We start from the raw sequence: 13,451 nt of genomic DNA, 5'->3' as shown, positions 1-13,451 counted from the left end.
CTAAGATACAGCATTAGTAAACAATATTGGTTCCATTGAAAGTAGACTGCATGAAGCGCTGGCTTTGCACAGAGCTAAAATCATACTTGACAAAATATTCCAAATTATAAAAGTAGTTTTAATGCATTAATTATGCTTTGTAATGCACTTTATAATGCATTGTACAATCTCATCAATAATTGTAACCACAGTTAATACATTATAACACTTAACGATTCATTGTTACACTATGCATTTTAAATTCAGTTGTAATTATTTACAACAGGATATAATGTATTACAATGCACATTATAAAAAAATATACTGAATTATAAATCAAAACTTTAAGTAAAATGTGACCATAGATTTTTTTATGCATTTACACTTTTCCCAATTTCCCGTGGACTCCCAAGCACCCCCTTGCGGCTCCCTGGGGGCCCCTGGACTGATCAAGAGTTTTGATTAAATCAAATAGTGACTGCTGGATCAGAGATGAAGCATGCTAAGTTTTGGATAAAGTCAAAGGGGGGCTGTTAAACCTAGACAGTGTTGTCCTGGATGTATTAAGCCCATTTGTGGCCTAAATCATTCTATCAACAGGGACCCTTCATTCAGAAAATCCTCCGTCCCAGGACACCAGACACTCTGTTTGCCATAGCTTATCTCAGTAGTTATGAGAATAAATAAAAAGCTTTATGAACCAAACAAAGACAGAACGAATTCTTCCCCCACTTAAGGCCCCCCATGTGGACTGTAATATCAAACAGAACAGTGTGGTTTCCCACGGTCGTCACAGTCTGATTAGGTGAAAAATCATTATTTTAATCTTTATTTGAAAAAACTTTATTTTAATACACTGTCTTACAAATATGAGGGGTCAGATATCCTGTCTGGGAGAGTATTGAAAGAGCAATTGTGCAGCACTTTAATTACGGAGTAGTGTTGACAAAAACGACACAATTGTTCACTCATGTGAGTCCGTTGGGCATCTTATCTTGGCACATGGATCAGAACATTTTGTAAAGGGAATGTTTTAGGGTCTTGCATGCCATCTAGTTGATTTTATCCACTATTAAAAGGGATAGACCACCCAAAAATCATCAATTTACCCACCCTTGTGTTCTTCCAGAAGTATGACAAAAAAAATTTTTTTTTGAAGAATGTTGTTAACATTTTAGGTTCCCATTAGGACAAAAAATACAATGGTAGTTAATGGGAACCAATACATTATTCAAATATCAAAGCAACGCAACATGATAATGAGTAAATTGATTATCTTTTTTGGTTGGACCATCCCTGTAATTCAGCTTTATTTGCTTGATAATGGTTGAAAAGCCCCTCATTCAGAAGGAAGCCTGGTGGGTACTTAATCTTCGGGCGCATATCGGCCTTCTGATGCCTGATGCCAATCACGGTCGGTGTTTTGCTCCTGAAACAGGTTCTCATGCCAATCGGCAGGCCCCACATCATCTGATCCACAGCAACCCAGCCACCCTACACACCCCTGGAGCCTCGCCGGGTTCTTGCCACTGCTCTTCTCCTCTCCTCATCCCTCTACCTTTCTGCACCCTCCCTCCATCCACACCCGCGGCTCTCTTCTCCCCCACTGCCCGGTGCTCTCTCACATTCCTCAGGTCTGCACACAGAGCCGCATTGTGTGCGTGTCTTACAGAGCACACAGTCAAGTCTCATTTCGGACACACACACATCCAACAGGGTGTGTGCACAGTTGCACTGATGAGTACACACACATACACATATCCCTTCATAAAACTAATAGACATGCATTCATGTGCGCACACGACCACAAACGCACACACTGATTTTCATATGTGCACACTGTAGACACACTCATCTGCATACACAGGATGTCTCACACCGAGGCTGAGATTCCAGTATCCATATTCCTTCTTTTATGCTTCCACTTGCTTTTTGCTGTTTGATCTTTTAATCCCATGAGCATTACAAATTTTCTCCCTTCTTCTGTTCCCACAGTGGGATAGATGATATGGTAGATGTTTTATTGTGATTGGATTGTGGAACAGTTATATAAAGCAAATAAACTTGTATAAATTGCCAACTACACTGGGGAAGACACAACAAAATACTGATGGATATTTTTTGAATAGTTTTAGCAACAAAGTCCACATTTAAAAGTAAGCCACTTTACATTTAGATCTTCAAAAGATCAGTTTTATTTTTCAAAAGATGTGAAACATTTGAGGACAAAAATACACAATTTTTGTGTGCTATTATAATATTTATTACAATTTTAAATAGTCATTTATTGTATTATTTTCAGCTTTCATTTGAATTTAATTTAACTTAAGTAACTTTTATATGGTTTTATATTTTTTTTGTTATATTTTATATTTCTATTCAGCTTTATTTTTAAAAAAAATTGTTAGTTGAAGTAATTTTATTACGTCAACTCGAAATTGTAGCTATTCCATTTAGCTGTCATGGCATCATTTCTAATTTTACCTAAAGTGTTTGTAGCTTTAGCTTTAAGTTTGGTTTTATTTTATATTTAGTTTTACTTTTAACAATAACAAAACTGCTTGTGAAACAAAGAGCTGCTGTTAAGTTACTGCGTCGGCAGAACAGGGCATTTATTTGTACTGTAATAACAACTTCTCTGAAGGAGCTGGCACTCTACCAGAGAAATACTGTTTAAATTTAATCAAGTTGTGCCAAATATTGAAGATTAGCTGTTCGTTAGTTAATAAGCCTGAAACAAGTTTAGTAATTGTTGAGTCAAAAAGACAATATGCTTTATGATGCTGCTTATCTTATTCACAGTGAATTGTGGGACAGCCATAAAATTAAGATGTGCAATACCACCAGTAACATAATTTTTGTCATTAGTAACCTCTTGCAAGAATATTAAAGTATGCTTGAAAATGCAAACTGCAAATATATCTGACACATCATGTTCACAGTATGAGCACCCATGGTTCTCAAACTCACGGTATTTTGATACTTCATGACATTGTTTTTAATGGTCATGTGCAATCATGTGTGTCATAATCTTTGAAACAATTAAAGTATTTAGGTTCTCCAAGTCTCTTTTCTGAGCAAAGGCCATTCTGATGCACTTTCATACAAAAGCACAGAGAGAAAGCCCAACACTTGCCAGGAAAGGCCAATGAGGGGAAGGGGGTGAATGGGTTTGGATGGAATTGTTCTTGAGACAGAGTTTTTATACCCCCTCTTCTTTCCCAATGGGGTGGGCTGGGGGCTGATATGGCTCGTATTTCAGCGCTCGTGGGGGTCGGGGTGGGACTCACTTTTTGGGATATACTAAGATTCATAAATGCGCCAGTGGACATAAAACCGCGGAGCTCTGACAGACGCGGTGGGTTCTGTTTGTGCGTGCCTGGCGTCGGATCCCCCCAAATACATCCACCTCCACTTTCACACTCCCCGCGAGCACAGAGCTGCCGCTCCGCCGGTTCTTCGGCGACTTTGACCCCTGAGGACCTGCATGTCTGATCTTTAGACATGTTCAGATTAGTGGATTCACGGACTCTCCTGCTACTCGTAGCAACGCATTGCGTTTTGCTATCCCTTGTAAGATGTCAACAAGAAGATGACCGTAAGTTGGAGTTTTTCTCTTTGCAATTCAAAGTATTCTGCTAAAAATTGTACGGTGTTGCCATGGTGACATGAGAGGAAAGTTTGGAATGAAGTAGTTTGGTTTGCGCGTTCCCCTCTGGACTGTGGAATGTCTTGACTCATTTCTTCTAAAATATAAGACCACATGCTTGTCTTTTAGGTCTAAGTCTGCAGATATCCAACGTTTGATTGTAGTCTACAAGGCAAACAAGCGACGCGACGCGTTAAAACGCACACCGTCTAAGCTGTGTCGCGCTCTATTGATTACAACTTTCTGGTTTTCGCTCGTCGTACAGACAGACAGGATGACAGATACTGAGCTTGCGCGACAGGTTAACGCGTGCAGACTCTTTTAAATTCAAGTTTATTTGTATAGCGCTTTTTACGATCCAAATCGTTGCAAAGCAGCCACAAAATACTCTCCTGTGTATTTCTAACGTTTTCTAACATTAACGTTTCTTAACAACGGTTCAGCAACCACAGAAGTTAGAATACAAGTTAATCAGTGCGCAAGACTGATGCTCGCCAAGTAACTTTCTCCTGAAGAGGTTACTATAACAGCTGTAGCCTACGCTTTTCGAGCACTTTGCGCTGGATAGGATCAGTATCATTACGATAAAGTGACAAAACATATATCTTCCTCTCATTATTTATCACTTTAATATACATGTAATATTTTAAAATAGTTGACTGGTAGCTAAATGTGCTATTGCAAGTTGTGCGACACCAAAACATCTCTGACAGAAAAAAGCAATTAAGCTTCCTAAGAGTCACTGTATTACAAGATGTATTATTTCCTAGTTCGTTTAATGCAGTTCCAAGATGACAAATTTTGCTTTCAAATTACCAGGCAATTTCCCTTAAGTAAGCTGTTTAATGTGTTCCTTTTACTAATGTAGACATACCTGTAGAAAATATTGATGATCTTTAGAGTTCTCAGAGGAACTTTTAAGCGAGTGTGGCGAACCAAGGAACCCAAAATGATGCCTCAAGTTTTGTAAATATGTGTAACCATTTCAGCATTATAATGACTGATCTCCCAATATAGGCCAATAACACATCCACTAGTGTTAGTGTGAGTGCTGTTTCAGTCATGATTAGGAGCAAAGGTTCCTACAAGGGTTCAAACGGTGCACCATTAGCACACGTGCAAAGGGTTTGGAAAGCAAAAATATTTTGGGTTTAGTTCAGGGGATTTTACATCGATTAGAAGGAGATTTGGGGAACTAGGTTTGGTGGGTGAATAGGGAGGGGGTCTGTGGAATGTTGTTTGAAACTCCAGAACATCAGACTGGCAACCTCAAAGAAACACAAGCATCTTGGAAGAGATGTGTGATATTTGGTAAACTATGAAGCCATAGAAGAATAATGACCCAGATGATGATCTACTTGTGTTCTCATTAAATTTCTCACTCCTCAGTAAACAAGGAAATGTTAATCACGCAGAACGACGCTTGCTTAGGCCGGCCTATATTTGGATCAGAGAAAAGTGGATTTTCCGTATTTACAGTTCAGAGTTAAACAGCCATAATTGCCGCATTCATGTACGCTAGGGTTGGAAGCTAAATCTAAATGACACTTTCATATGACTATCTGAAAAGCAAACACATCAAGGGGTTCTGTGTGTGTGAGGGCTGTCCTTTTTCGACCCATGAGGGTGTGTTTGCCCTGGTGGTAAGGGAGACCATTAGATCCAGATGGAGCTTTCGAGAGGCGTGTGTTTGTATAAGGCACCAGGCTGTCAATGCAGCCCTGTCTGTGTTTGAGAAAGCCCCATTCATGGCTAGTTTTGTAGATTTGGGGTTCAGTTACAAATACGCAGACTACAGGAGACCACATTTGACACCAGGGTGTCAGATATGCACAATGCAAATATTACTATCCAGTGTTGTGGTGAATGTATAATCAAAATGTAAGGGGCCACCAGGAAAACAGAAATAAGAATTTTGTTTATACATATAAATATATATATATGGAATTTGGAATATCATAAATACTTAATGTATTTTATGAAATATATTAAATATTGAAAAAAAAAAAAAAAAAAAAATATATATATATATACACACACACACACATACATATATATGTGTGTGTGTGTGAATTCTAAAATATTTCTAAATGATTTGGAGACCTGTACAGCTTGCTTTTTCAGGAAGAGGTTGATTTTTCATGTCGCTCACCTGTCTCTCACCCCCCATGCACTATTTTCTGTCGCCCCCTTCTGGTGGCTGCAGAGGAAGACTTTGGCAGCTGCATCCAAGATGGCGAGAAGTATGCAGACCGTGCAGTATGGAAGCCAGAAGCGTGCCGTGTGTGTGTGTGCGATACAGGGGCAGTGCTATGTGACGAGGTCATCTGTGAGGACCTGAGAGACTGTACCAATCCCATCATTCCACCTGGAGAGTGCTGTCCCATCTGCCCAGCTGACACCGACGAACCTAACGGTCCGCTCTCTGCTTATACACCTCTCTTTGCTTATCATACCTGTCCTGCTAGCTGTCTGCTCTGAGTTCTGTAACTATGACAAGTGTCACATACCACTAGACTACACTAGATGGTCATGTGATTGGGATTGTGTTCAGAACTCAAAGCAAACATTTAAAGGAAGGAAACCAACACTTTAAGTTTTACGTTTGCATTATAATGCAAATTATGTTTTTCAGTTAAAGAATGTTATGGCTAAAATGTGTCCACTTTTTTCTTTTTCTTTTTTTATTATAGAAAGTGCACAATTTTGACACTAGTTAGCTGTGAAATCCATTATTTTTAGACTAGATATTTAGTCACTATTTAAATAAAAAATAATAAAGATTGTATAGTGGTCATAAGTTTTGAGCTAACTTATACATACGTCCCATAATGTTTTATTCTGAGGATGATTTGACTTTTTTAGGTAAAATAATGAGTGTAGCATGTTATATTATATTATATTATATTATACACTTTCTTTGAGAGACATACATAGTTCAAACAGGTAGATATTCAATTTTTAACACAAAAAAAGATCTTTTGAAAGTGGACTTATCTTGGCCATAGACTGCTTTAGTTTGAAAAAGCTGAAAAACAAGAGACTGAGTTGAATGGGAGGTCATTGCACAACCTTATTCAAACACCTAATTAACAAAAAATGTTGAAGTGTTCTTTCTATTTTTTTCCATTCACTTCATGTTCAGTCAACTATGACAGCTGATATTTTTCATTTTCAAACTTTTGTGTGCTGCGGCTGCTGCACAGATACACACAATAATAAGATGAACATAGTTATCAAAATATGCAGAAATGTTTTTTCTGAACATTTTAGTATATTGCTACTCACTGTAATCAGTTCATGGCACTGATACAGAATGAGTTTTCACTAAATATTTATATATATTTTTTATTTAGTTCATCTAATTTTCTTAGCAGCATATAGCTTAATATTGCTTCTAATATAAAGCATAATGCACTATCATGTTTTAAACTGATCATGAGCTTGCACCTTCATATTCTGCCTTTAACAATTTAACCAAAGCAGATTGGGAAGAGAATGATGCTGTTTTGGTACACAGCCTTGTGGGGTGCCGCTGAGTTGGTCTTTTCAGCTATGTAGTTTCAGCAGGGAATAGCAGTTCATTAGTTTTGACAGTAAGACTGAATGTCTGACTAGTTTACCGTCCTCATTATGAGAAAGTATTAGCTGATTACTTCATTTATTTCCCTGACCCTTAAGTGACCTCTAGTTTTTTTTATGATGAGCCAGCAGAATGTATGGTTCAGATGTCATAACTCCAGAAAGACTGTTATTCTGCATCATTGATTGATTTTGTATGTTTGCTAATTGATAGAATACATGCAAAACTACTCTTTATCTTTATCTTCCCTTCATCCTGTGACGTGATTCAACAGGGTCACTTGGTGCAAAGGTGAGACCTTGACTTATTTATCATGTCTTTTTTTAAGAAATTGATAATATTTTTTAAGGTTTAGATTGAATAATTGATATAATTAATTATATAAATTGTATAGTAAGTCTTAAATATGTTCTTTCTTCCTCTACACAGGGACAGAAAGGAGAACCAGGCGATATTGCTGATGTAAGTCATTTCACCACTAAACAGGTTTGGGTTTTAGATTGATTTGACCAAATTTTAAAAAAGGAGAGTTGGGAAATAATATTTCTTTGTTTGTTTTTGTAGGTTGTAGGACCAAGAGGTCCTGCTGGCCCAATGGTGAGATGAATCAGAAACACTTTGATAGTTGGTTTCTGAATAATTTGCCACACATTATTGCATTTCTCCACTAGGGGGCTCTATAATACGTTAATTTGCGTTAAAAACTGTTGTCCCTTTCACAGAGACCTAAAAAAATGTCTGACTCTTTTTATTATTTATATTTGTCTTTTTGTGATTTTAGGGACCTCCAGGAGAGCAGGGACCACGTGGCGAGGGAGGAGCTAAGGGTGAGAAGGTAAGACATTTTGCCTTTTTAAACTTTTTTTTCTCAGACTTGTTAGGAAAAGTGATGTCAGATCTTATTAGCAGTTATCCGGATACATTAAGGCGGCAGTGGACACACTCTGCAGGATGCTGTCATGTGAAAAGGCTTTAGTTAATCTCTTTCTTTTCCGCTCATATGCTCTGTTATTTTTCTCCCACCCTTTAGGGAAATCCTGGCCCAAGAGGGAGAGATGGCGAGCCTGGTACACCTGGAAACCCAGGACCCCCTGGACCACCAGGACCTCATGGTCCCCCTGGACTTGGAGGAGTATGTTTCTCCTCTCCTTTCATCTACTTACTAAATTTGTGTCTGCAACTCGCGGGGTGACTGAAAGTGTGTTTTTTATGTGTGTGCAGAACTTTGCTGCTCAGATGGCTGGAGGTTTTGATGAGAAGGCAGGAGGTGCTCAGATGGGTGTGATGCAGGGACCAATGGTGAGAAAAAACAGTGTTCATAGACATCTATATGTATATTAAATACCTTTTAAAATTGTGTGAAATAAATTTTTCTTTTTTAAACTGCAACCCATTTTGAAGGAATCTCTCATCAAGTCAGTGCCTTACAGTTGTTCTGTAATTCAGAAACAGTTATATGAAAAGTTTGTAAGGTCTTGCCCCTTGCAGAATGTTCTGGGATGACATTTAATTTCAAGCTGTAGTTTCATTTGTTTAATTTTAGTCCTTTATGACAGATATTGTACATCAGTGTTGTCCAAGCATTTTTTTACATAGCATAAAAAAAGCAAAAAACTACATGCATTAATTAATAAAATGCTTTATAATTGTACTTAAAGATCCTTGAACACTGATTTAATCGACTGCCTAAAAAGTTTTCATTAAGTAAATGACTGAACTCTGCATCATACAGAATAATATCTCCAGAATGAACCGCTGTGACCTGTTTTCTGATCTTTAGTGCCCCCTACTGACTGATTTTTTCACAATCGCATTTTCAAATGCCCACCTGTTCTCAAAAAGTTACAGTGATTCATGGATTCTAAGCTTGTAACATGAACATATACTTACAAAATATGGGGTTACTAAAAATGAATCACACACAATAAAACAAGTAATTCTTCTAATTAAACTTTCTTTGAAATAATAGGAACTTGTTTTGATCTATAAATAATAGGAAATTGCAACTGTTATGCTGTTTGTATTTATCTGGGTCAAAGTTGCTATGCTGTATTTCAAATTCATCTTTTTTTCTACAGGGTCCAATGGGTCCCCGTGGTCCTCCTGGCCCCACTGGAGCACCTGTGAGTTAAAACACATTATTCTTAATTATAAAGATTTTATATTCCCAGTTAATTTAAAAATACAATATAATGCTGATTATATTCTTATCTGAAGCTACCATTGATGAGACAGATATGTATAATATGTTAGCACCCAGCAATGCCAACTCCTAAGCTCACACTGTCATTTGTTTCCCTTCCAGGGCCCACAAGGTTTCCAAGGCAACCCTGGAGAGGCTGGTGAACCTGGCCCTGCTGTAAGTGTCCTAAACCTTGCCTACATGCACACACATTTTATAATCCACACAGATGACACATTAGATGCACATAGAGACAGCTTAACTAGGTCAGTTAAATCAATTTATAACACTTGTTTTACTATAGGGTCCTCTTGGACCCCGTGGCCCTCCTGGACCCCCTGGAAAACCCGGAAGTGATGTGAGTAGGTTTTACCACTGGATTGATATTCAACCTTCTCCAAAATGCTGAATGCTTGACAGATACTAACTACAATGTCTCTGCCTGCTCTTCTTCCAGGGTGAGGCTGGCAAACCTGGCAAGTCTGGTGAGCGTGGACCCACAGGGCCTCAGGTAAACGACATACACAAATAAAGACTACCATACAACTGTTTCAGTCACTTGTTTGTATTCTGATAATGGTCATATAATCTAATATAATACATTTGGTACAAAGATTCAACATAATTACTAAATATGTTTCATATTTATATGATAGGGAGCCCGTGGATTCCCCGGAACCCCTGGCCTTCCTGGCATCAAGGGACACAGAGTGAGTTTCAGCCGAAATTATTCGTTTTTCTGTAGGTTTATTTTTGTAGATATGCATGCATGTAATCTTTGAATGTGTTTGTAGGGACACCCAGGTCTTGATGGAGCTAAAGGAGAGGCCGGTGCTGCAGGTGCTAAGGTACAGCAACATAAAAACAGTCAGCCAAAACACCAAACTCCTACAGATACATCCTAGCACGCTGTCTATAATCATATCTGGCAGCATATAAAAATAAATTGCAAACAAGTTTCACAAGGCATCAGAAATCTAACATACATTTATCCAATTAATGTCATTTTATGGCATTTTTGTTTTCAAAATCTGCTTTGGAACAGTATATATTATTGAACTGAATTGAAATTAATTTCCACTGGTATTTTAAATTAGACAGATATTTTTAACTATAAATACTTCTATAAAACCACCAGACCTCTGACAAACAGAGTAAATGATAATAATATGCACTATCTGCTCATTTTTACCCAACTGTAACAGTAAAACTATGCAAAAGTCATCCTAGCAGACTGTCTATAGTCATTTTGACAAAAAAAAGCATACATTTCATAGGGCATCTGATTATAACAGACATTTATCAAATGTTTATGTAGTTGTACAGTATTATTGTCTGCAAATCTGCTTTGGAAAAATATATATGATTAAATAATTTAATTTCTACAGACAAATGTATGCTAAATGTAAACTATCAAAACTACAACTATCAGGTCTAATCAGTCTTCTCTCCTCTTTTTTCAGGGTGAATCTGGTGCTAACGGTGAGAGTGGTGCCCCTGGACCAATGGTCAGTACCTAGAGTCAGAAATGGCCTGATGATTCATTTAGCTGGAGTTTTTTGACACTGAAATAGTGCATCTAACACTCTCCATCCTGTTTTCCTCTATTTCTGTCTATCAGGGTCCACGTGGTCTGCCCGGTGAGAGAGGTCGTTCTGGACCTTCTGGTGCTGCTGTAAGTGAACACTCAACTGGCCAAATAATACTTTTTGTATATGATTAAAATTGCAGCAGCAAGGGTGGCTTCAGACTGTAATGATCTACTTATATCTGTCCACAGGGTGCCCGTGGTAATGATGGTCTGCCTGGTCCTGCTGGTCCTCCTGTAAGTGCATTTCCTCACTTCCTCAGGTGCAGGAAATCTGTGTAATCTTAAATTATGGTTCACATTCTACTTTGATTTGTGCTTATGCTGTTGCTAACTAATGGTAAACCCATACGGGATGCCTAGAGATATCAAGGTGGACGATTGTCGATATAATGCAGATATATGTATATTTAGAAAGTGCCCTTAAAAATATTCAAAAAATATTTGATAATTTGCATCATCCATTTACAAGCTACAGAATTACATTTTAGGAAAGAAATAAAATGCATGAGGAAGTAAGCAAGCCTCTTTGATCATTTGTTAATGTTTCTATCATCAGGGACCTGTTGGTCCTGCTGGTGCTCCAGGTTTCCCAGGATCCCCTGGTGCTAAGGTAAAATACCAGTCATCTACAGCACTTCACTGTAAATTCTTAACCTATTCTCAATTTTAAGCATTTTTGATTAGCACATATTAACATTATCCTTGGTAATGAGATGTGATGTTCACTCCTGCAGGGTGAAGCTGGTCCCACTGGAGCTCGTGGACCTGAGGGTGCACAAGGACAACGTGGAGAGGCCGGTACACCTGGATCACCTGGACCCGCCGGTGCATCTGTGAGTAAACTTACAGATATCATGACAAGCAAAATATAATTTGATTTTCTTTATAGCTGTAAACAATATATACATAATTTTGAAATTAAATGTTCACATTCTGCAGGGTAACCCTGGTACTGATGGTATTCCTGGTGCCAAAGGATCTGCTGTGAGTATATCCATATAATTTATCGTTCTCTTTCACTCATTTCTCTGTATATTTTAAAATAATTTTTAGTCTGGTCACATTGTTGCAGTGAATCTATTGTAAACATTTTTCTCTTTTATAGGGTGCTTCTGGCATTGCTGGTGCCCCTGGTTTCCCAGGACCCCGTGGCCCGCCAGGACCTCAGGGAGCTACTGGACCTCTTGGGCCTAAAGGACAATCTGTACGTGATCATGTCCTGAACTCATTAAAAAGCTTTCAGTGTCTCCCAGACATCGAGTAATAATTTCATATTGATGAATTGCACCGGTTACTGATTATTCTGCTGTCTGAGGTTCACCATTGCACTAATTGAAACTCTCGTGTTTATACAGGGAGACCCTGGTATCCCAGGATTTAAGGGCGAGGCTGGACCCAAGGGAGAGCGTGTAAGTAACCAACATTATACTTACCATTAGTCATCTGTTCTATTGTATAAATCACAATCATTCGAAATGTTATAGCAAATAAGTCAGTCACATTTTTTTCATTATTACACAGGGTGTTGCAGGACCTCAGGGTGCCCCTGGGCCATCTGGAGAGGAAGGCAAGAGAGGACCAAGAGGAGAGCCTGGTTCTGCCGGGCCTCTCGGACCTCCTGGAGAAAGAGTGTGTTTATTATCTTACTTATTTTTACTTATTCACTGAATGATAAAGAACCACGTTAATAAGCCCATATGTGTTGTTCTTTGCTAGGGAGCTCCAGGTAACCGTGGATTCCCTGGTCAGGATGGTCTAGCAGGAGCTAAGGTTGGTGATTTAGGCTCACAGCTGGTTACTCATCTAATCAACCACTGCATTTACTCTGTACTCAAATGTTCTGTACTATAATAGGGCGCACCTGGTGATCGTGGTGTTCCTGGTTTGACCGGCCCGAAAGGAGGAACTGGAGATCCTGGTCGCACAGGCGAGCCTGGTCTTCCTGGAGCCAGAGTGAGTGATTGTTATATTTCAGGGATTTACCTGAAAATTGATAATTCAGGGCAATTTATTTAAATTTTATTTTAGCATGTTTCACCATTCATCTGCTTCCTCTTCTAACAGGGTCTCACTGGGCGCCCTGGTGATGCTGGAGCTCAAGGAAAAGTTGGACCATCTGTGAGTATTTATAACATTTTAAGCTCTTTTATTTTTGCTTTAACAGTAAAGAGTTACAGCCTGCAAAAAGATGAACACTATTGTTCAAAAGTTTGGGCTCAGTAAGATTTTTTTTAAAGAAAGTAAGTATTTTCATCCAGTGAGGATGCATCAAATTGATCAAAAATGTCATTAAAGATAATTTTAATGTTAAAATAGATTTCTATTTCAAATAAATGCCAGAAAAATTGTATACAAAAGAAATGAGCATAAAATCAGCATAGAATGCTTTCTGAAGGACCATGTGACATTGAAAACTGGAGTAATGATGCTGAAAAGTCAGTTTTACCATCACAGGAATAAGTTAAAT

At 38.3% G+C, this 13,451-nt stretch overlaps 1 protein-coding gene across 1 annotated transcript in view; it reads left to right on the top strand.

Annotated features, from left to right (window-relative positions):
• The first annotated feature begins 3,305 nt into the window (after positions 1-3,305).
• Positions 3,306-13,451, top strand: part of LOC132098278 (collagen alpha-1(II) chain-like) — a 17,744-nt gene continuing 7,598 nt past the window's right edge. Inside the window, exons 1-26 of the mRNA XM_059504441.1 lie at positions 3,306-3,577; positions 5,835-6,044; positions 7,486-7,502; positions 7,641-7,673; positions 7,776-7,808; positions 7,993-8,046; positions 8,242-8,343; positions 8,433-8,510; positions 9,290-9,334; positions 9,517-9,570; positions 9,698-9,751; positions 9,851-9,904; positions 10,050-10,103; positions 10,188-10,241; positions 10,857-10,901; positions 11,015-11,068; positions 11,174-11,218; positions 11,541-11,594; positions 11,719-11,817; positions 11,924-11,968; positions 12,090-12,188; positions 12,340-12,393; positions 12,506-12,613; positions 12,701-12,754; positions 12,839-12,937; positions 13,049-13,102. Of these exons, the coding sequence (XP_059360424.1) occupies positions 3,484-3,577; positions 5,835-6,044; positions 7,486-7,502; positions 7,641-7,673; positions 7,776-7,808; positions 7,993-8,046; positions 8,242-8,343; positions 8,433-8,510; positions 9,290-9,334; positions 9,517-9,570; positions 9,698-9,751; positions 9,851-9,904; positions 10,050-10,103; positions 10,188-10,241; positions 10,857-10,901; positions 11,015-11,068; positions 11,174-11,218; positions 11,541-11,594; positions 11,719-11,817; positions 11,924-11,968; positions 12,090-12,188; positions 12,340-12,393; positions 12,506-12,613; positions 12,701-12,754; positions 12,839-12,937; positions 13,049-13,102 (1,746 nt within the window). The 5' untranslated portion in view covers positions 3,306-3,483. The remainder of the gene's footprint in view (positions 3,578-5,834; positions 6,045-7,485; positions 7,503-7,640; positions 7,674-7,775; positions 7,809-7,992; positions 8,047-8,241; positions 8,344-8,432; positions 8,511-9,289; positions 9,335-9,516; positions 9,571-9,697; positions 9,752-9,850; positions 9,905-10,049; positions 10,104-10,187; positions 10,242-10,856; positions 10,902-11,014; positions 11,069-11,173; positions 11,219-11,540; positions 11,595-11,718; positions 11,818-11,923; positions 11,969-12,089; positions 12,189-12,339; positions 12,394-12,505; positions 12,614-12,700; positions 12,755-12,838; positions 12,938-13,048; positions 13,103-13,451) is intronic.

The sequence above is a fragment of the Carassius carassius genome, chromosome 21, assembly GCF_963082965.1.
Source record: "Carassius carassius chromosome 21, fCarCar2.1, whole genome shotgun sequence".
NCBI lineage: Eukaryota > Metazoa > Chordata > Actinopteri > Cypriniformes > Cyprinidae > Carassius > Carassius carassius.
The sequence above is the reverse complement of the archived record's forward strand: the minus strand, read 5'-3'. Positions and strand labels throughout refer to the sequence as shown.